The 24,346-nt window shown below is 39.9% G+C and overlaps 1 protein-coding gene across 10 annotated transcripts in view; it reads right to left on the minus strand.

Moving 5' to 3' along the window:
- Nucleotides 1-10,742, minus strand: part of CSNK1A1 (casein kinase 1 alpha 1) — a 48,959-nt gene extending 38,217 nt beyond the window's left edge. For 2 of the 10 annotated variants that reach the window (XR_014242002.1, XM_082382770.1), the window contains exons 1-2: nt 10,003-10,742; nt 9,277-9,383 (exon numbers count right to left, since the gene is read on the minus strand). Coding sequence is in view for 7 of the 10 variants with exons in the window: in XM_082382770.1 (XP_082238896.1) it covers nt 9,277-9,383; nt 10,003-10,125 (230 nt within the window). In the remaining 3 variants the exon portion in view is untranslated. The remainder of the gene's footprint in view (nt 1-9,276; nt 9,384-10,002) is intronic. The other 8 variants (XR_014242003.1, XM_082382771.1, XR_014242004.1 and 5 more) reach the window with 7 other exon arrangements.
- Nucleotides 10,743-24,346: the final 13,604 nt, after the last annotated feature.

Below are 24,346 nucleotides of genomic sequence, written 5' to 3' on the forward strand. Positions count from 1 at the left end.
TGCTCAGATCTAACACCAGTCCTAATTCCCTGGCCTAGGATTAGGTCTGTATTTTCTGCTAACTTAATTATACAAGAGCTAAACTTGGGATACCCTGCGCCTTAAACTCAACATGTCCAAAGCTATAACCATACACCCGACTTTTAAAGTGGTTAGGACTCCGCACTCCCAATGCAGGGAGCATGGGTTTGATCCCTGGTTGGGGAATTAAGATCCCGCAATGCCGCATGAGGCAGCCAAAACAAAACTGGGCCCCCTTTTCCTTCTTCCTAACTTAAATCTCAAATTCTCAAGGCTAAAATGACTTATCTCCACTCCTTAAGAAGAGAAATATGAGAAAACAGACATTAAAATGTTAGAGCAAGGGACTTCCCTGGTGGCACAGTGGTTAAGAATCCACCTTCCAATGCAGGGGACACGGGTTCGATTCGTGGTAGGGGAACTAAGATCCCACGTGCCGAGGAGCAACTAAGCCTGTGTGCTGCAACTACTGTGCCCACACACCGCAACGAAGACCCAGTGCAGCAAAAATAAATAAATAAATAAATACCTTAAAAAAATGTTAGAGCAAGAAAGTAACAGAAATCAAAATATCTCTTAGTATACTTCAGAGACCAAAAGGTTTCCTGTAGGGTACTTTTTGCACTATAGGAATCACCTGTATTAAGACAGTTTTACATACAAAGATTTAAGAGAACAAATAATTTTGGCTGGATGAAACATTCCCCCCACCACATTCTACAGTAATTAATTTGCTTAGCAAATCCTTCTTAAGTAGATTCCAGGTTAAAAAAATTTTAACTCAAATTTCTCTGCATTAGCAAATGAACACAAAAGAAAACAAACAATTCCAAAGTCTGATATAATCTTTTAAAACTAGAACAGAAGAAAGAACACAGTCTGGGCTTGAAATGTTAATGCAAGATATAGGAAAGGGGAAAAATGGAAGAGGCAAGGCAAGCTATTATAAAGGAACGATCTAATCTGAAAGAAAAAAAGCAATGAATGAACACATGAATATCTATTCATAAATTTAAATTCTATGTAAACCTGAACTAATAATATAGAACTATGCAATATATACTTATAAAAATAAGCCCTTCAGTGACTAGACAATTAAAAAGTGGCCCAGTAAACCAGAAGTTGCATTTGAAAATGGGAAGCTGGTTGAACTCACAGTATATGCAATATAGTGCAAAGAATAGTGAACCAGCAGCCAAAAAAAACAGGTTCTAGTTCTGGCTTTGCCATTTTCTTGCCTGCATAAGCCATTTTTGCTCGCTGATAAACCTTTAAAAAAAAAAAAAAATTTATTTATTTATTTGGCTGCACCAGGAATTATTTGTGGCACACGGCATCTTAGTTGCTGAGTGCAGGATCTTTAGTTGTGGCGTGCTTTAGTTGCGGGGTGCAGGATCTTTTAGTTGCGGCACGTGGGATCTAGTTCCCTGACCAGGGATCCAACCTGGACCGTCTGCATTGGGAGCGCAGAGTCTTAGGCACTGGACCACCAGGAAGTTCCATTGATAAACATTCTTAATATAACTTATTATACCTATCAAGAGATATAATAGTAATTATGAGATTGTAAAAGCACTACACAAACAAAAGGATTACTTTCATTACAAAAAGCAGTTGCCCAACAATTATGAGATGACAACAACCAAGACAACAGCATCTCCTACAACAGTCAGAGCCCTCTCAGTAAAATAATCACTAACTACCCCCAACTGCTCAATACAATGGAGTGTCAAAACCTCAACACAGTATTTCCCAAAGCGTGGTTCTGTGGTCTTTAGCAGAAATTATCTGAGGTTACTTGCTAAAAATACAGACTCTTGGGGCCCATTCCAGTACTGGTCAAACAAATCTGGGGGTGAGGCAGTAAACCCTACATTTTAAACAAGCTCTGTAGGTAATTATTATGCATGGTTGATGTTTGAGAAATGCTGACTAAGCAGGATTCACAAGGAGACACAATGGGGTCCCTGCTGACCTCTCCAATCAAGGCAACCTCTGCATGGTTCAGAATGCTGTTTGGGGCTCAAACTCATGTTATCCCTTTGATGTTAAGGGAAGGTTCATGTCCTCACAGGAGATTTAGACATCTTTGCTCCTAATTTTCAGCAAGAGACAAATTCACAATTATATACATGTCAGGTACATGGTAGATGCTCAAAAAGAACGTAAGCCTCACAAAATTTTTGTCTGTTCACTGAAATGTGCCCAGTATCTGAAACTGCCCACCCAGTATGTAGTAGGCACTAAAATATATGTATTTGTTGACTGAATGAAAAATGTTTGCTTATTCTCTAGAAGGTACTGTACAGGTACTGTAAAGTTCACTGACACTCTCCAACAACAGAGCTTTAATTTTTAGAGAAAAACCCAACATCACTCCCTTCCTTAAGAAGTATACAAAGTATTAATATTATGGAGGTCCAAAAATGAGAACACTAGGATTTCAATGAGTGAAGCTTAGTGGTAACAATAATTTCAATCAAGTGAGAAGAGCCAAAAGCAAAACAAGCTAACGTGAATACATAGTGAATAGGGTAGTAAAGGAATGGAAAAGGAAAAGAATGGTATTTACATAAAGGTATATAATCCAATCTTTTAAGAATTTCATTATAGTGTTACCAAGGACAGTGTATTAGACACTTCTAATACAACTGAAAGACTTGGAAAATTTGGAACTTAAAACAAAATTTACAAAAACTTCATGCTACTACTTTCCAACAAGGCAGCTTTAAATCAGATCTCACACTCCCCTTGCCATAAAAGCCACCTTAAGGACAGAATAATCTGGCAGTGTAAGAAGTGTAACAGATAAGTACTCAGAGCAGCCTCCAGACAACCTGAAATATAGGACAGCCTCAATTTCAGGTTAATTTGCAAACCTTGCCATTGCACACTTAAAGATGGCACAAACGAAACATATGATGTGTACTATGTATGCTTAGTCACTGTCACCATCTTGTTTCCCTTTAATAAAAAAAACTTCTGTACAAAAACTGCAAGTCAGAACCAAAAGAAATTCCAAAAGGCCAATTCACCACTGATAAATACTTATGCTGACAAATGTCCACATTAGCAAGCCTTTACTGTGAAATTAATAGACACCAGCATTTTGATATGGTAGTATCTTTATATCAGGATTCAAAGCTAAATCAACTAGTACAGCCATATTTCCATTTGTAAATTGCATACCGCCTAGTGAGTTCAGCTGAGTTCACTTAAGAAATACTAAAAGTGGGAATTCCCTGGTGATCAGTGGTTAGGATTCTGCGGTTCCACTGCTGGGGGCCTGGGTTCAATCCCTGATTGGGGAACTAAGATCCCAGAAGCCGCATGACGCAGCCAAAAAAAAAAAAAGAAATACTAAAAGTCATATACCCCCAAATCAAATAAATCAAAATATCCGAGGTTAGAAGCCAGGTGTCAATATTTTTTTTTAAGTTTTCTAAGTGATTCCAATGTGCAGCAAAGTTTGGGAACCACTGAAAGAGGCAGTAAGATCTATTCAAATAACACATCAGCTGTGTGACTTTAGGCAAATTAACCATTTTGACTCACACTTTATATAAAACCTCAACTTACAGGATTGTTGTAATGATTAAATGAGACCATGTGCAATGCCTGGATATTGGTTGATTCTTTTTTTCTTGCTCATAGATGGAAAAAAGAATGTTTAGCCACACTAAATTCAACCAACTACCCACTTATTTCAAAGTACATTATCAATGTTATGAATAAAAGGCAACTAAAACAAAATATCATTGCAGAGAATGGAAGATGTACCTTTTATTCTACTGATCCCATCAATTTATATAATGCATTAAAAAAACTCTTAAGACCGAGTTGGTCTTACAAAAATCCCTTTTATAAAGCAAAGTTGACATGCATGACAGAATTCATCCTAGGTTCAAATCTAGATGACATCACAGACAGAACCCTAAGTATTGACTCTCAATATAATGCCCTTTCCTTTTCCCTTTTTATTAAGGATCAGAATGTACTGTCCAACTAAACGTTTTTCTACCGCACTTCCAAAGTCTCCATTAAACAACATACCCCACTGACGACTCTCAGACAAGGAAAAGGAAGTATTTTAGCTATTCAAAGGAGGAAAATAGGGTAAAGATCTCAGTTGCCACTGAGAATCACCACCCCAACCTGGTCACTTTATTAGGTTAGTATACTTCATGGTGAAACATATTACTAACTTGTAGTCTTACACAAAGACAAATCAACATCAAATCCAGAAAAATGTTACTACAATTCAAAAGAGCAATTAAAAAATAAATATATAAAACCTATGTTGTCACAAAACATAGCCTACCAAGGATTAGCAGTATTAAAAAAAAAAAAAAATCAAATATTCTTCATCTCATTAGGGAGCGTGGGTTACATCAGTGTATGCATTTGTCAAAACTGATTCAATGGCACATTGATCTATATACACTTCATTGTATGAAAATTACATCTCATTAAAAAAAATTCCATTAAGACACGGATAAGTACATGTTATGTGATTACTAGTTATTAACAATTTTCAAGAGCCACCTGAGATTGTATTGGAAATACAAACAGTAACAAAAAAGCATCATTTAGACTACTCATTTATATTATGAAAGCTATTAAGGTACTCATTTAGTCTCAGAAAAACTTGTTAAAACTCAAAGGCTGATTTTAAGAATAAAATGGAATAAACCAAAAGGTTAGATTTATATAACATTTGTTTCAAACTCTAGTTTTCTCTTGTATAGACTTCTTGACATTAAAGTTTCTTACTAAACAGGACAGATCATGAGAAACCATCACTAAATCATACCTTAGGTACAGATTAAATGTACTCGGAAACAAAATAATCTAGCTCTAAAATCGATTAAAGCCAAGGTAGTAAAATCCATGGACTATACAAGGGTTTACAAGTATTTACTCCACTTTAAGATACAAATTAATAATGTCCACAAAAGTTCTCATCCAGCAATCCATGGATTCAAAAGGGAGAATAAGAATCATAAGGATCTAATTAAATAATAATACAAACAATAGGTTACTTACATTTATCAGTTTTTCTGTATGAGACCAAACGCCATACAGTGAAGGAGGCAAAATATGGCTCTGCAGCATCAAATGAAAAGGTGTGGGTTATGTGAGCAGATATGATTTGACCTTGACATAAAGGTGAAAATGGCTCACAGGAAAATTGGAAGTTAGGAGATTTCTAGTAACCCCTCTGAGACTCAACAGTCTAATTTATATATCATGAAGTGTTGGGCTATTATCTCTCAGGTTTCATCCAGCTCCAAATGCTATCTAAGCATCATTACATTATTCCATTACTAGAAATCCAGCATAAGCCAATATAAGTACCTTTAGTATACCACGGATTCAGTTACTGTATGAATCCTGTGATCTGTAATTTATCTCTCTAATAAAGACATACCCAGTGTAGACATCATCTTTGTTCTCTGATAAGAGTATTAGAACTTATTTACAGGATATATGCTCAGTGCCAAGAAGCTAAGATTAAAATTTAAGCTGCTTTTATCACTGGACAGTAAGGATAAACTAGTACTTTATAAATATCTCCTAGAATATCTGACATTCAAAGAAGGCAAAAAAAAAAAAAAAAGTGGTTAAAGAAACAAGACAACTGGGACCTCCCCAGTGGCGCAATGGATAAGACTCCATGCTCCCAATGCAGGGGTGCCTAGGTTCAATCCCTGGTCAGGGAACTAGATCCCACATGCATGCCGCAACTAAGAGTTCACATGCCACAAGTAAGGAGCCCACGTGCTGCAACTAAGACCCGGTGCAACCAAATAAATATTAAAAAACAACAACAACAAAAAACAAGACAACCAAAATTATCCTATGCCCCCTCCCATCTTCTTTATCATGTTTCCCTATAAAAGTATATCCCATTAATTTACTTTCTCCTAACTGGTAACCTATGGTTTACCTGATACAGGTAGCATTTTTAAGGTCCTGAGTGGTATCTCACTACTAAAATATCATTCAAAGGTAAGATCTAGACAAAACACCAAACTGTGATGAAATGCTTTCTAGCTACCATCATCTGAAAATAAATCTTAAAATTCAGAGCTGAAAGTTCTGAGATCAACTAGGCCAGTGACTTATTTAAGTAGGGAAACTTGTTCAAACAAAACCCTACCCAAAAGCTCAGCATGCAAAACTAGAAAATTACCAACCTGGCAAAACCCTCTTTTGATTTCAAAAATGAGAAAACTGATATGCCTAAAGAGGTTAAGGGACTGACAAACCCCAGATCACTCAGTCAATACCACATGGCAGATTTAGAGCCTGGCTATAACATAACTGCTTCTTTAGAGAACAATTTAATCCAGTTCAAAGTGGCACAAAGAAAGGGAGGGCTGTAACAGAAACACAGTAATTTAAAATGAGCTCCCAGAGGTCAATTCACAAGGCCCAAGGACTTTCAGTTTCTTAAAAATATCAAGAGACTGAATGCCATCCTCTCATTCTTGCTCCTTACACTCACTGGATGCTATGCTTCCGCACAATAGATCCCTTAGTAAGGTTCTTACATACTAAGGACTTGATAAGGCAGGTATGCTATATAGGCCAGGTAATTTTCAGCCCTTGTTTTAGAATATCTCATAGTATCTTTAAGAAAATTGCAGGGTGTGGGGTGGATTGGGGGAGGAGGGAGATATTAGTGTGGTATAAATGCAGCAAACCTAAAAATTTTAAATTAATGTCAACATTTCTAAAACAATGGGTAACAGAAGAGACTGCCCTTTTAATCTAGCTAAGCTGAACAATTTAATTCAATATTTCCCAAGTAAATATTTATTAAGTGTATACTATATATAGCTGATGTGGAAATAGTGGGGAACAAACATCAAAGGGGAAGATGTTGCCACCCAAAATAAAGAAAGCTTATGTAAGTCCTTCTTATCTTTCCCACTTCAGTGGACAAACAGTTCTCTCACACTTCACTTTAAAACCAATGATCCACTTTTTGTTTCTATGTACCTGGACTCTACCACTCCTAAAACAAATTTACTCTTTCCTCACCCTCATCCAATTACTACATTCTGCCTTAGAGACTACTCCCAGAAGCCACACTTTACTCTTGGATGCCCTCCCCAACCAGTTCACCAAGCTTTCTTCCTTAGAGCCAGATCCTGAAATCCCATCTCCTCTCCCAGGAAGTCAGGTTAACCTCTTTAGCTCCATCCAGTTTATAACTACCACAACACCCTCTGCACTCAACCTCTCAGAATTTTGCTCACAAGTCAATTTCATTTACTGATGTGTGTAATCAGTATATTGACTATTGCCCTTGTTGGTCTGTATCAGTGTTGTCCTTAAATAAAAGCTACCAAATAAAAGTGCATGTATTTAATTTGGGTTTAGCACTGAAAATGCCAGATGCTTACTGCTTTTTTGAAAATGATTTCAAATACATTAAATTCAACCTGATTTGTGAAATTTATAAAACCTCCCAACACAGATGAATCTCAAAAGCATTACGTTAAGTTAGAGAAGCCAGACACAAATGACCTCATACTGTATGATTGCATTTACATGTAATTCTAGGAAAAACTAGTGATGGAAAGCAAATCAGCGAGGGCCAGGGTGGAGAGATGAAAGTAAATGCAAAGGGAAAGGAATTTAAAAATTTTAGGCGAATGCAATTGATATTTCTTATTTTGTGAAGAAAAAAAGCTAGATATTTTAATCAAGGTCTTCATTTTTCCACAATAACAAATATATTTTCCTATACAGCAGGGTTTTGTTTTTTTTTTAAAGGGATGAGAACCATTAAAAATCTCAAATCTGGATTATCTCTGATTTCACATTAATCTTTACCTCATAAGATAAACTTGAAATTTTCTTCCTAATAATTTATTTTGACTTTGAACCAATAGAAAATCATATCATTCAATTTCTCCATTAAAAATGTCTATCAGCATTGAAAATTTTTTAAGGATAGTGTCACTCCGGTTGTTTCCACATCAGAATTAATGTATATAACCCAGTCATTAATTCAAGATTTGAGGAGTAAAAGCTGGGATAGTAAAAGAGGCTACAGTAAATACCATTCCAGTTAATTCTCAACTACCTCCGGATCTTTTTGCAAATGTTATTTTTGAGTAATTGTTGGAAAATGGCTGAGTCTTAAACTATATTTTAGTCTCTATTCTGGGAAGAGGCTCTTTAATCTCAAAAATCAAACTATTCTAAAATCCTTTAAAGTTAACCATTTAAAAGAACCCAGTGTCTTCATCTGGTCATCTTTTATCCTGATTACTATTTGCCCTCACCAATATCACATCTCCAAAAAAAAGCCACAATTTCCCAGATGTGAGGAGTTACTGACCAAGTAACTCAACAGGTTAAAGTTACTTGTCAAACTGTGGTTACACGATTAAGTTTTCTTTTAATACAACTGAGTCAATTTCAACATAGCGCTGTTCAAACTGCCTTTGCCATTTCCCACAAAATTTAGTACACAGACTGAAATGTAGCAAACATTACCATTCTTTACAGACTTAATTAACACTTCTGGAAAGACTATTAAAGATTTTGCAGAGTAAATTTAATTTCACATCGCATCTGCTGCAGAGATCAGACTGTCATTATGGCATCTCCTTCCCTGAACCCCACCACTGTCTGCAGCTTTATTCTTGGCTTTCCAAAGGTTTAATCAACTCAGGGCTGCTAAACAGGGAATCAAGGAAGCATAACTTATGAACTCAAGCAGAGAAAAGGGCAGGAATATGTGGTTGAGTCACGTCGTTCCGCCATTTTCTAAGCGGAGGAGGAAGACATGTTGGAACAAAAACACAACAAAAGAGCAGCCATTTCCCAAGCCAGCTCCAATAGCAACCCGAACTGGCCCAGCCCGGTGACTTCGGCACCCTCAAATCCACTTCACCGGACAAACCCAAGAACATGTGAGGTGCAGACGAAAAGAAAGCAGCAGGCAACCCTTCCGCGTTGGGATCAAAGATGAGCCGCATACTTTAACCGCAAACGAAAGCCTCGGGAAGAATGACGGAAGCTTTGCAGCAGAGTGTTACAAACTGAAATTCTAAACTTAAGTTGGCAAACTAAAATTTACTCTGTGATTGTGGTGACTTACGCTTCACAGGAAACCCAGGTAACTCAAATACCAAGAGCCGGATTCAGCTGGCCCTATCACCTGCCTCGTACACATCTTCCCCGTTCCCATACTTCCCTCGGAGGATCGCCTATTTGCTTAAGGATTCTTACCGTATGTGGGGGATGCCAACCCCACCTTGAAGAATCTTATAGAGTTTGCTCTCGTACAGCAACTGGGGATGCCTGGCCTTCTGAGATTCTAGCTTCACTGCCACTTCCTGCAGGGGAAAGAGGGGATGATGGCATCAACATCCTTACGGATTCAATGTCATTTGGGAGAAAAGAGGGAAACACGAGCAAAACTCCAACTCTCGACTAGAAGGTGGAAGTGAGAGGCTGGGAAAAGAAGGCTCTCTTTGTAATTATAAAACGAGGCAACCAGCCTCAAAGGCCTCTTCAGGGGGTAGTGACGAAAGCGGCACGTCCTCTAAAGTGCAGGAAAACGATTCATCCAGAAAACGTAATGAGAGGTTATGAAGAAACCAGGCGATCGGATGCTGTCCTAATGGGAACAAGAACCCCGGCAGAATTAAAAATATAGGTAGAAAAACATGGGGATCACAGAAATAGGATTTTGCCGTTCTCACCTTAAACGACGGTTTTAAAAGTTCGATTAAGGTGCATTTTTAACAAGCTGGGAAACTTCCTAGTACACTCAACCTTTATCTTGGGTTCTTCCCTTTTAGGGAAAGAAAGCGGGGGAGGTTCCTAAGGCAGGAAAACTGGCTCCCTCTGGACTTCCCAGTGCGTGCATGCGGTGGGAAAAGGCCCGAACAGTTCGCGGGAGGGGGGGAGGGCAGGCGCAGCGTAGTCGTGAACCCCACCCCAGGTGATTACCTCGCCGTTGGTGATGTTGATCGCCAGATAAATGTCACCGAAGGAGCCAGACCCGATCTTCCGTACCAGTTTATATTTCCCTCCGACAATGAATTCGGCCTTGGAGCCGCTGCTGCTCGCCATCCTGAGAGACGAAGATGGAGGCTGGGGCTAAGCCCCGACACCTCTAAGGGGAGAACGGGAGACCTCTAGGGCTCGTCCACGGAGCAAGGCTCCGGAGGGAGGCAGGAAGCAGAAAACGCTGGCTCTTTTCTTGGCGTTACAGGGCCCAGAGTCGGCCAAGGGGAACCTAATCACCGCTGCTGTCAGGTTTCTTTTTGCCAGGCCGCAGATTGTTGAGGGGGTTCTCACGGTAACCAGGCTGGGCCACTTGCTTCTGGCGGCCGCCGCTGCCTCACTTTCGCGGCGACGTCGCGGGCTGGAAAAGGAGAGCGGTGAGTTAGGGCGGCGATACCGCTGCCACCACTGCCGCCGGCTCCCGCCCCGGGGGTACCCCTGTCACTCCGCCGACGCCGCCATCTTGTTACCCCGGCTCCAGCCAACACAAAATGCCCCCAGCGCTCGGGAGCCGCTTCTTCACGGCGCAGAGCACTGTGGGAAAAGGATTGCGGGCGCTAGTCCCGGAGGGTCGACAGCGAGAAGGGAGGGCGGAACCGGATCCGTGAGAGTCACGGCCCACGCTCCGAGCGTCACCCCGTCACCGCCCAACTGCGCACGCGTACTGCAACCCCGCTGACTGCGCAAGCGTGCCGTGGCGCCTCCTCATCCCCGCCCAGGGCTCCTTTCCACTTCCGGTCGTTGGCTGTTCACTGCTAACTACCTGTGTGTTAGTCACCTCAGACCCGCCTGGTTTCTGAAAGGCCACGCGGCCCCAGGTCTCGAGACCATGTTAGGGAGGAGTCACCTTCATTTTTCGTGGAAGATGGATACGTCAGGGCTTGGGAGTTGGGTATTGACCTTTGCTCTTTGTTTGAGGTGGTTTTTAACCTTTTGATCTTTACGGGGGCTACTCCCTCAACCGGCCCATTCCAGCTCAATTTCTCTTTTGAAAGAGGCTATCGCCTCTAGTGGAGAGAAAGAGAAAAGCAGCCCTGTGCGGGCTGGGTTTGTTCAGGGCTCCCTGTTTTAGCAGTCTAGTTGATGAGTCTTATTAGAATTCTGCGCTTTACGGAGTGTTGGATTCCCTGTTTTTACAGGAGGGGAAAAAGAGGGAAAGCAGGAATTAACCCTGCCGCTCTGTCTTTGTGTTGTTTACCCGCTGATGATATTTGATTCCCAAAGGAAGAAAAAAACCATATTCGAGTAATGTTAATGGCCAATATATGTGAATAGAAAATAAGATTACTGCCGTGAAAAAACTGCCCATATGAAAGTTATCCTCTTCGCCCCCGCCCCCCCGCAAAAGAAACCTTGAAGAATCATATCTTGGTCGTGTTGAAAACTGCAGTGTTGACCCAAAAACATGGGGTAGAAATAACGCTTACAAAATGAAATTGACAATGTTTAAAACTACACGGTAAAATTTTTACTAAAAATTAGCGAATCAGATCTTGAGCACATTTTGGTTTACAAAATTTGACCTGGGAAAACTGGGCTTGGTAGTAATGATGATCACAAAAGAAAGCTGCGTGTTGATGCTATCATCTGCAATATGAATCAAACCCTGATGAATGAGTGAATCAAAACCTCAGTTGTGAAAATTTAAGCAAAATCTATCCCAAATAAAATAATTTCATTAAAACTGGAAAAAATGTAGACTTAACTGCAGTTTGAAAGCTGATGAAGTAGTTAGTAATGGGGTTCATCCTGGAAGATACCTGGAATTCCTACATGTTACTCTGTTTCTGGCTTAAATATTTGTATTCATAAAGCTCTGACCTAAATGTCTTGAATTTGAAAACAGGGGGAAAAGACTCAGGGTTAGCATGAATTTTTGAGGCACTACCAAAAACCCAGGCCACCTGACTCCCAAATCAACACTTCTAGACAATCTCCTTTGGTGACTCTAAAGCATGTCTGGCCTACTTAAAATTCTCTGCTGTTAGAGTTTGGTCTTAAAAAAAAAAATGGTCAAGTTTAAGCATCTTGAAGTTTCCAAGTTTTCAGAGATAGCTACTATTCTGCTGATTTTCCATCACAGCCATCCAAAATTTAATGGATTCTTCAGCTTAAAGAGTTCCTTATAAGGGGTGGGGTATACATTTAAACGGATTTTTTTGTTGTTGTAGTGAGGATACAGATGCTCAACTCGGGGTTGGGGGATAACGGTGTGCATGGAGTGGACTAGATTAGGGATTCTCCAAGGTCTGTGCGTGGACAGGGGCAAATCAAGTTTTCCATGAGATAACTAGAAAAGAGAAGTATAATGCATTTTTTCTTTAATTTATCTAATTTCAGATTACACGTTATTATGAGGTTTTATCTTCCTATATATGTGTTGTTGAAGTGCCCTTTTATAAAATGGTCCTGATGGTAGATGGTTGTTTTGTTGATATCCTTGTTTGGCAAAACTAAAAGTTGATACTTTATGTCTGTCCTCCCCACCATTTTTTTTTTTTTTTTAACTTTTATAAGCTTTTGAAATGCCACACTCTGGGACTCACTAATCTAAATAACTTTTAGAAGCCCTTTCAACTCTGAGAGTCTATGATTTTATGTGTATGTTTTGGTGTGTCTCCTCACTTGTTTCCTGCCTGCTGTAATCACTATTCCAACATTGACTATATCCAGCAAAATGTACTAAAATGCTATATGAGTGGTAGTAGCCTTTTCAAATGTGATTTCAGTTGAAAATCTTAAGATTTAAATTTATCAGATTAAGAAGGGCAAAAGTTGGGTTTTTTAATGTAGAAAATGGGGATTTTAGGTGTTGGCTACGAATTCAGCCTTCTCCTTAAAATCATGTATTATTCGTGGTAACTTTCAGCCTCAGTAATTGAACCTGTTTTTGGTTACAAATCATTCTGGGTTTTTTGTTTGTTTGTTTGTTTTGTTTTGTTTTTTGGCTGTACCACGTGGCTTGTGGGATCTTAGTTCCCCGACCAGGGATGGAACCTGCGTCCTCTTCAGTGAAAGCACACAGTCCCAACAACTGGACAGCAGGGAATTCCCCATTCTGTTGTTTTGAATCATCAGCAGCTTTACTGTAACGGAGGGAGTCTTCTGCAATGTGCCAAAATGCAATTCCTGACTCCTGGATCAGCTGAATTCACCAAAAATATAATTTAAGGTATAGAATAAATATTTTAGACCTTCAATGAAATTGAGATCATCTAGTTCAATAATCATATTTGTAAATGCTTTGCAATCTACACAGTGCTTTCACACATACCAGTTGGGCCCAACTAGGACAAACTGGCTTGCCCAAGATCATACAGATCTTAGTGTCAAAGAAAGGATTAGAACCCCAACCTCTAACTGAAATAAAGAGAAAAAGGAAAGGGTAGAAGGTAAATTGGGACAGTCATGCCCTGCTGATTACTTGTTTTCAAAGAGAGATCAAGATGAATTGAAAAAAAATTTTTTTTCTTAAACCACAGTGCTTACCCAAGGAAAGGTCACTGGAAAGCAGAGTGTGTTTTAAGTAAAATGATAAGGACAAGCTTAAGAGGTATAGATAGGTGCAGTAAGGAAGAAAATAAAATCACAAAGGTGGCCTGCCCATCTCTGGAGTTGTTTGGTACAAATAAGTAGAAAAATGGAATGGCAGAGACTATGTCAAATGCTTTTTCATGTGTTGTTTAACTGTTACTGTAACGTAGCTTTGTGCATGATCAGTATTAGATAAGCCAGTTAATGAAGTGATTGAAAACATGAGATCAGAAATGTCCTGTTGTATCAGAGTGATAATCCATTAAGTCTTTTTTCTAGTCTTTGACAGTGACAGCTGTTTCTATGTTCCTTTCTTGTCTCAGTTCCTGTTCTCCCCCTCTGAGTTATTCACAAGGTTTTGCGAAAGTGTATTGCTGCATCTACGATAGCAACTTCAAACACTTTTGAGACATTCTGCAAACATTTTTTACCTTTTATGGGGTCATTAACCATAAATTTATTTCAATTAATTTAATTCTTTGAACATATATATCTGTGCTTTTGAACCATATGCCTTCAAGATTCTAAAGTTGATAAGTTCCACATGTATGCTCATTTACACATAAGATGTTGACTGCTCTTTTCCTTATAAAAGTGACAAGTATTCATTTGAAAAATTTAGAAAGTTTGATAAATCAGAAAAAAGGAAACAAAAATCTCTTAGAGATAATCATGAAATGTTAACAATTTGCTGTATATGTGTCCAGTCTTTTTTTTTTCCTATGTGTATTCTGTGTGTGTATCTTGAGTGTATGTATACTTACCAGTACATATGTGTGTACACACATATATTTAATTTTATTTCTTAAAATTTGCAACAGGTAGTCATAGTGCACTTTCAGTTTTGAGATCTGTTTTTTCACTTAATGATTTGTTGGAGACCTATTTCCGTGTAACTAAGTAATCTTCCAAAATATCATTTTTAGTGTCTCTATATTAAATATGTATCATATTGACAGAACAACATTTAACCAATCTCAATGGAGTATTTTAGTTATTTCCAAACTTTTGCTAGTATAAACAATTTCAGTGAATATTCCTATAGCTAAATCTCTGCCCACATCCAGAATTAATTGGTTAGGATATATTTTTAGAAATCCTAAGGTCTTAAAATCCCTTGTATCATAAACAACAACTGATTCTGTTTTGGTAGTTTGTGATGAATAAACCCATATTCGTGGGCTATCCTATCTTCTCATTACTTAGATTTATCTTTACAAATTTAAATCTTTATCCTTTCCTTCTGTCCTTGAAAGAGGTTGTTAGATTATCTTTACTGACCAGCCATTGTTGTAAAACCTAATAAACTTAATTAGAAGAGAGCTTTTTTTGCAACTCCCCTATTCCCTTCCCCACCCATTTCAAAATCTCAAGTATTTTGTAAATCCGTGGTTTACAGGGATGTGCTCATAAGATTAAAAATGTCCCTTTTATGGACACAGCTAACAATTGCTAACATTTGTTGGCAATTAATGAAGCAATTGCATTCTTTAGATATGTAGATTCAGTTCAAGGAAGGGGGAAAATTAGTTTCCTGTAAGAGAGAATGGGGATCAAAGGACCCTCAAAACCAAGAACATAGTTAACTTAGTATGAAAAACAGAATAATTTCATATGTGCTCAAATCTCTCGTATTTTGCATGAGCTCAAGTATTCCCATAGATATAAAAGTGTATTCTCACAAAAATAAATGTGTGGGGTCTTAGAGATGGGGAAGAATTCAAACTGTCACTGTTCCAAAACTGAGATTAACCCAGACTTTACTACAGAAATATTTTAAATGCTTGAGTTAGGCTTTTCACTGTACTTTGTTCAATGAGAATGCCTCCTTTGCCACCTATATATAAATAAAATGTTGCCATCTACATTTAGAGTAGCAGAGGACCTGGAAGTTTTCCTAACTTAAAGCAAGAGCCCCTGGAAACAGTACTAAAGTAGTGGACACATTTTATTCTTAAAAAGTAGTTTGGGGTGGGAGAGGAGAAACCAGATGGAATATCCCTTTATTTGGGTATTTAAGAGCTAGGTTAAATGGTGTAAGGAAATGTGTCCTGAGCTAAGTATTCAGAAAAACTGAATTTTATTTGTGACTCTACCTTAAGTATTTTCTGAGGCTTCAGTATTGTAATCTTCTAAAAGAGAAGTCAGATTCTAAAGCTCTTTATAGGTTTAAAAAATATTGTACTATATACTAACGATGACTCCTGTATTTGAAGTAGAAGGAAGACATTAACATGCTCTTTGCCTTTTATAGCTTCTTATAATTCAGATAATATGTAAAATTCTGATGGGCAGATCCTCACCCATTCTCCTTAATACTTGTCAGGAAAATCAAATTCTCTTAACAGTGAACCATAGCAATAGATAGATAGTTAGAAATTAGAAGACACTCCCAAATTAGAAGAGTTTGGGAAATATCTTCTTTCTAAAATATTTAAGAAAGGCTGTAATTCTCCCTGCAGGTGGGGGAGGGACCTCACTTAAATGACCTCTGTAGGTCCCTTTCAGTCTAAAAAAATCCTTGCTTAGATTCTCATACAGGGCAAGCACAAAATGATTTTACTGTTCAGCACAGTCGTATTCCTGGCAAGGAATGAGATTCAACAGTGAAAATCAAGCAAAACTTGTTTCATATCCTCTTCTAATACTGTGTACGCTAGCCCCACCCCTCCCTCTCAGAGCTGCTTTGAAATAATGCCTGAGGCTTTAACTCATTTGTTTGCAATGAACATTCTGCAGTGTAATAATTAAATGCCAGAGAGATGTCCTGACAGGGAGGAAATTCAAATCATTGATGTTCCGTGTACACATTGAAAACCTTACCAAGGCCAGGCCTTGAAAGGCACTATAAAAGTTGAAATGCCTAGGTTTCCCCTGTGTTCCCCACTTCACCCCCATTATCTTGTTCTGGTCAGTCTGTCTGACCTAGCAATATTTAGATAATCAAATTATATTTTTAAATTTCTATTTTAATAACGCAAGCTATTAATTCCTGGAAATGCACTGTCATGCATGGCGTTCGGGGATATTGGTGTAGGCTTTTTTAAAAAATTTATTTATTTTTGGCTGTGTTGGGTCTTCGTTGCTGCGCGTGGGCTTTCTCTAGTTCCGGCGAGTGGGGCCTACTCTTCGTTGTGGTGCGCGGGCTTCTCATTGTGGTGGCTTCTCTTGTTGTGGAGCACGGGCTCTAGGTGTGCGGGCTTCAGTAGTTGTGGCACGCAGGCTCAGTAGTTGTGGCTCATGGGCTCTAGAGCGCAGGCTCAGTAGTTGTGGCACACGGGCTTCGTTGCTCTGCGGCATGTGGGATCTTCCCGGACCAGGACTCAAATCCATGTCCCCTACCTTGACAGGCGGATTCAACTACTGCGCCACCAGGGAAGTCCTGTGTAGGCTACTTTTTATTTGGAAGAATTTCATTAGTGTTTTGGAGTTCCTGCAGTTTCTCTGTCCCTTTGTTTTCTCAGCCTCTGTTCTCTTCCCCTGCGTTGTTCATTAGCAAGGGCGTGAAACCCTGCTCCCAATGACTCATTATTACTCACTAGAGTGATCTACTTTTCTTTGTGAGACTAAATTTTCAAGATGCTTGAGTTGCCATTCCTGAAGAGAACAGGTCCTAAGAACACATCCTGTTAACTGTCATCTCTCCATGCTAATGCTGGGAAGCACTGATGCTGATCACAGAAAATGGAATAGCTGCTCCATTTGATGCTGGCCAAGCCCAACACCACTGCAAAAAGACTTTCTGCAATGAGCAGAGCCCAGGGCCTGATTGGGGGAAAACACACACACACACACACACAAAACAAACAAAAAAACTCTGGATTGTAGGCCCCTAATCCACAAAGCCAAAGATGTCAAATTATGTTTATAGAGCCCTTTACAATTCATGAAGTAATTTCTCATTCACTAAATTGTGCTTTTCCTGACCTGTTTTAGAGATACGTAAAGCATCTTTTATTATATTCATCTTGTGTGTGATGAAGCTGAAGCTCTGGAGAGGTGTGGTGACTTCTTGAGAACTCCCTAAGATCCATACCAGTGTTCTATAAAGTATGCCTGTTCACTCTCACAGTTAGCATGTCCTGTCCAGACCCTGGTGCCTGCTCTAGATCTGGATAGGGAGTATATTAGCAGTCACTACCTCAGTTGACGTATGGTTGATTTAAATCATCCCCCTCCAGCTGGTTGACCCAGCCCACCTGCAGCTCAATTGATCTCTCAGTGTCAAAGTTACACAACTTGGTGCTCAATAATGGTCTGGGTTCTGACTTCTAGCTGTGTCTGAATTCCCACATACTTTTGAGGGCTGACACCCATCTCCTCCATGTCTGAATCTCAAACCCTGTAGTCCCTGGTTCTACAGCTGGTTCACAGATCCTGGCTACCTGACCTCAATTATTTACCTACAGCCATCCCTCCCGGACAATGCTGCTTACTCTTGCCTCACCAGTGTTAATTACTTCTGCCTCTCCCCCTTTCAGATTCTAAAGCCAACTGACCTATTTAAATGCTACTTACCTATCAGACTTTCCAGACCCTCCTTACTTCCTGTTGGACCCTGAACCTGACCTGAACTCCTAAGACTGCTTATCTGTGTTCTTCTAGTCTAGGCAAATGATAGCCCCTTCTAACCTATATGAAACATTTTCTTTTGTTGCTTAGAATTTCAAATTCTGTTGACCTTCTTAGCTTATATTTTCTTGGCCCACACTATGTCGTCGATTACCATAGCTTCTGCTTAGTTGAAATAGGATATGTAAAAGCACCGTGTTTAAGCCATAAACCCCATACAAATGTACCCTGCTGCTGTAATTAGGCAATTCAAGCCAGAGGTGACTTTTTCTAACCTTTCTGGTGGAGGAAGACAGTCCGTCAGCTGAAATAGGAACTTAATTATTACCCCAAACCAAAAATAGGTGTATCGACTATTATACTACCGCAACTGATTTCTTTGTGTAGTTGATTCCTTTTGACAAGGTTACCACCATAGGCTTTTTTTTTTTAATTAATTAATTGATTTTATTTTATTTTTGGCTGTGTTGGGTCTTCGTTTCTGTGCGAGGGCTTTCTCCAGTTGCGGCAAGTGGGGGCCACTCTTCATCGCGATGCGCGGGCCTCTCACTATCGCGGCCTCTCCTGTTGCAGAGCACAGGCTCCAGACGCGCAGGCTCAGTAGTTGTGGCTCACGGGCCTAGTTGCTCCGCAGCATGTGGGATCTTCCCAGACCAGGGCTCGAACCCGTGTCCCCTGCATTGGCAGGCAGACTCCCAACCACTGCGCCACCAGGGAAGCCCCACACCATAGGCTTTTAAGATGTGTCATAGGGAACAGAAATAATATATTCTAAGCTATTCTAAAGGCCTCAGACCCTTTTTTCTAATCAACCTGAAGATACTGAGTTTTCAGAGGGCATATACTCTGATCGATTTTCCCATGCAGTGTTGTTCTTACTCACATTACCTTATGTCAAAAAGGAAAAAAAAAAGATCTTGTGGGGAAAGTAATTTCATTGTTTTAAATTTTTAGATAGGGTGACTGAGGCCCAGAGATCTTAGTTAACTTGCTTAAGTGCCCTAAATAAGTTAGGGGTGCATTTTGTACTTGAACTCAGATTTTTTTCTGACGCTAAAGAATCTGCTTTTTTATTTCTCCAGCCCATGCATCTCAAAACTGTAAAACATTCTGGGAAGGAAACTGCTCATTTATTTCAAGATTAAGTGAAGATATATATAAAAGTCCACTTAACAGATCACGTAATATGCCACAGAAAGGTATGTTCAAGAACCCATGCCAGATTATGGTTTTCAATGATTATACAATGCTGCCATCTTGTGGATATGATCATTTGCTGTTGCATTAGCCGGCTTCTGTAGCCAAGCATTGTGCTGGGCCAGAATCACCTAGTTGGATCTGAACATTCAAATGTTAAATGCCCAGGAAAGAGCTGGAGTTGGGGAATTTAGAATAACATTTGAGGGACTAAGCAAGTGTCAGGAGTTTGAGCAAACCTATTGTGCTTTCTGAACAAGATCAAGCATTGCATTATTTCTCGTTAACAATACTTGAATGCTATGATATAAAGTCAGTGCATCTTATGTTTACATGATAAGGGGATAAGAGAAAAAAAGAAAACAAAGGTATGTCTTTTCCATATGGATAACCAGTTATTCCTGCATCCCTGGTTGAAAACAATTTCCCTTTCTGCCAGTCTTAGTCAGTTCGGTATGCTATAACAAAATACCATAGATAGGCTGGGTATCTTAAAGAACAGAAATTTATTTTCTCACAGTTCTGGAGGCTGGAAGTCTGAGATCAGGGTTCCAGCAAGGTCAAGTTCTGGTAAAGGCCCTCTTCTGAGCTGCCAACTTCTCATGGCAGAAAGCAGTTACAGGTTATCAAGAAGAGTAAACATCACCCAAGGACTTTGTTTCCTCTCTGGGGAAAGAGTTAGTGTGTTTTCAATTGTATACAAGATGGTTGTATCATGGTAGGTGAAAGTATGACCTTGTTATTGTCTTTATTTGGAGACCAGGTATGGTTTAAGGAGATGCATATGCGTGCCAAGTTAACAAGGGATGAACTTGTGATAATAAATTTTATTTGTCATCTCAGCTGGGCCATAATACCCAAATGTTTGGTCAAACATTCTGGATGTTTTTATGAAGGTATTTTTTGGATGAAATTAATGTTTAAGTAGATGGACTTTGAGTAAAGCAAAATACCCTCCATAGTATGGTGGGCTTCATCTAGTCATTTGAAGGTCTTAATAAAACAAAGACTGACCTCTCCCAAGCAAGAAGGAGTTCTAGCAGACAGCCTTTGGAACTCTTTGCAACTCTTCCCTGGGTCTCAGCTTGCTGGCCTACCCTGCAGATTTTGAATTTACCAAGCTTTCACAATCACGTGAGCTAATTCCTTAAAATAAATCTCTCTCTGTCTCTCTTTCTCTCTCTCTCTCTCTCTCTGTCTCTCTCTCTCACACATACACACACACACATCCTGTTGGTTCTTTTTCTCTGGAAAACTCTAATACACTCATTCACTTTATTCAGGTCACTGCTAAAATGTTCTCTCCTTAGAAACATTTTTCGTGACCAAATTATTTAAAATAGCCCCTTACACACACCTCCTCACCATACCTAGTTACTTTTCAGCTCTTTACCCTACTTCATTTTCCTTCACAGCACTTACTAGTATCTAAAATTTTATATGTATATATATATATATATATAACTCTTTTATTGACTTAATTCCTTCACTAGAACATTTGCTTAATGAGACAGGAACTTTCTCTGTCTTATTCACTAATGTATCCCCAGCTCAGTGCCTGCCTCAATAATAGCCGTTGAATGATTGAATGGAATATATGTATATATAATGTAGATTTACATATGTACATATTCAGCATATGGCTCTGAAACCTGCCTTTTTTCAGTTAACAATATATCATATCTATAACGTGGACTTCTCCACATGTCCGTACCTTGAGATAAACCTTGTTCTTTTAATTGGTTGTGTAGTATTCCATGGTGTGGACATACTGGAATTTATTTAACTATCTCCTGCTGATAGTTTTTGAGCTGTTTCTATCCCTTCACTTTGATTTTTTAAAAGTCACAAACCACAGCAATATGCATGTATCTTTGTGCACTTGTGTGTGGATTTCTATAGGATAAATTAATAGAAGTGAAATTCCTGAGTCAAAAAGGTTTTGTCAACTCACACTCTTACTAATTGGTTATACCCTTGCCCACCCAATTGCTGATTTTTTTTTTTTTAATTTATTTATTTTTGGCTGTGTTGGGCCTTTGTTTCTGTGTGAGGGCTTTCTCTAGTTACAGCGAGCGGGGGCCACTCTTCATCGCGGTGCGTGGGCCTCTCACTATCGCGGCCTCTCTTGTTGTGGAGCACAGGCTCCAGACACGCAGGCTCAGTAGTTGTGGCTCACGGGCCCAGTTGCTCCAAGGCATGTGGGATCTTCCCAGACCAGGGCTCGAACCCGTGTCCCCTGCATTGGCAGGCAGATTCTCAACCACTGCGCTACCAGGGAAGCCCTCAATTGCTGATTTTTAAATAGTGGCAGTAAGACCTTGAGCCTATAGTCCAGCGTGGTGAATGCATACTGCAGGAGAGGGAGTTTCCTTTTCTCACTAGACTTCTTTCTCATGCAGTTTCCAGGAAAGCATTGCTTTGACCTGACAGAGGGTACCTCCAACAAAAAACCAATGAATAAAAATCTGATATTCCAATATTCAAACAATATTTGAAAAGGTACTGGTCAAATATTTCAACTGTAGTTTTACTTGGTGGTGTGAAATACAGCAGTTGGAAGGAGTTGGTGGTGTGAAACACACCAGGTGAAACACAGCAGTTGAAGGAAGTTGTTCATAAGGAAGTTTAATAAAAGTCTGGCTCTCTTCCTAGCTTTATCTGACTGTTCTTTCTCAGTCTTTTTTGCTGGCTCCCTTTTCTCTGCCTGCTGCTTGGCTGTGTTCACCAGGTCTTTGTCCTTAGGCTTCTTCTTTTTATGTCTTTCCTATTTTCCCAGGGTGATCTCATTCACTCTTACAGCTCCCTGTACAGTAGATATGGCAGTGATCTCCAAATCTATACTGCCAAGCCAAACTTCTCTCTCCCAGAACCTTACATCCATCTTCCCACTGGATACCTCTACTTGGATAAGCCACAGGGTCAGCTAGTCCCAAACTGGTTGCATTACTTGTCCCCAAAACTTTCCTTCTCTAGGAGCTTTTTCTTTTTCTTTTTTTTAAAATAAATTTATTTATTTATTTATTTATGGCTGCGTTGGGTCTTTGTTGCTGCACACGGGCGTTCTCTAGTTGTGGTGAACGGGGGCTACTCTTCGTTGCAGCGTGTGTGCTTCTCATTGCAGTGGCCTCTTTTGTTGTCAAGCACAGGCTCTAGGCATTCAGGCTTCAGTAGTTGTGGCCCGCAGGCTCAGCATTTGTGGCTCGTGGGCTCTAGAGCACAGGCTCAATAGTTGTAGTGCATGGGCTTAGTTGCTCCGTGGCATGCGGGATCTTCCCGGACCAGGGCTTGAACCCATGTCCCCTGCACTGGCAGGCAGATTCTTAACCACTGCGTCACCAGGGAAGTCCCCTAGGATGCTTTTTCTTTAATGTAGGCTACCAGCATCCATCTACTTACCCAAAACATAAATCTCAGAGTCAGCATAGGCCCTCCATCCTCACATCCTGTAGATGTCCTCAAATTCTATAGATATTTCTTTAGCATTTTACTCTTACCCTCCCGCCCTCTACTTCACTATCACTGCAGCATTAATCTGAAGCCTATTATCTCTCCCCTGTCTGAAAAGTACAATTTTCTAACTGGTCTCTCACCCTCCAGCCTTATTTCCTTCTGGGATCCGTTTTCCATTCTCTGGACAGATGATCTTTCTAAAATTCTAATAATATCATGCTATCCCCATTCCTCAGTGACTCCCCCATCGCCTACAGGTAAAGTATAAATTCCTTAGTATGGCATACATGCCTTGCATGATCTGGAGCCTCCCTGTCACTGCACACCTCAATGTATACCATTCAGTCCAGTTACAATGAAGTGATTGCAGTCTCTGAAAAACACAAGGTAGTTGCATATTGTTATGCCTTTGCATGTAGTCCTTTCTCCCTGGCGTAACTTTCTATGCCTATCTGCTTGGTAAAAATTCTCTTTAAAGACTCAGCAGGAGGGTTACCATATCTTTGGCTCCCCAAGCTCCCTGTAGAATTGCTGTCTCCCTCCTACAGCAGATACTGTTGGCTGCCTACCCAAGAACATTCCCCCTGATTTTTCCTCTTTCCCAATAAGACTCCAATTTTGTCAAGGCTACATGACTATATGCTTCAGAAGGGAGCTGGCCCAATGTTGAATGTTCATTCATCTAAGCCAGTCAGTGATTGGTTTAGGTATGGTTAGATATGGACATGCTATTCTAGTCAATGATATAGAAGAAGTCTGCTGGACAGCTTTTTGGAGGGTTTGATCTCTTGAAGAGACACACAGGCAGAGATGGTCTTTTCTTCTGATAGAGATTATAGCTTCTGGATGAGCTGGATTTCTGGCACTAGAACCAAAGGAGTACTGACTAATACAAGGAGTACAGTAGAAGCAAAGTAAGTTCCCCCAAACTTGGCTAACAAATCACGGTGGTAATGGGTTAAAACCAATTACTAGAACTAAGGCACTTAATCAGTGATGGAGTTCCAGCAAAGTAGACTTAGAGGGACTCTCCTAAGCTTCATAGCCAAGGCTCCACATATTTCTACAGATTAAGAACAGAACTATTCCAGAGCTCAAGGCCGGGTCTGTGTGGGGAGGTTGTGGTCTTGCCCACGGGATGAAGGAGCCAGAAAACCTGGAAGGGAGAGAGAACAGCTCTGTTCTTAGAAGGGTTATTATACCTGCAAAGAGCCAGGAACCCACAGGGAAGCCTCTGGAAGCCAGGAAGGGAGAGAAACAAAAGAAGTATCAGTACTAAGTGGTGTTTCTCAATACAAATTAGCAAACTGGCCCAGAGGTGGTATGACACACTGGAAGAAATGCAGGCTTTGGAGTCATACTGCTGAGGTTGCAGTCCCAGTTCTGCCACTTCTAGCAGCAAGGCCCCTGGCAAGTTTCTGAATCTCTCTAAATCTCAGGTTTCTCATTTGTAAAAAGAAGATGGTAATACTTTTCTTTTAGGGCTGACTAGCAGAGTATCTCGCTTATAATATGGGCTCAATAAAGCAGA

The sequence above is a fragment of the Balaenoptera borealis genome (assembly GCF_965194805.1).
Source record: "Balaenoptera borealis genome assembly, chromosome: 2".
Classification (NCBI taxonomy): domain Eukaryota; kingdom Metazoa; phylum Chordata; class Mammalia; order Artiodactyla; family Balaenopteridae; genus Balaenoptera; species Balaenoptera borealis.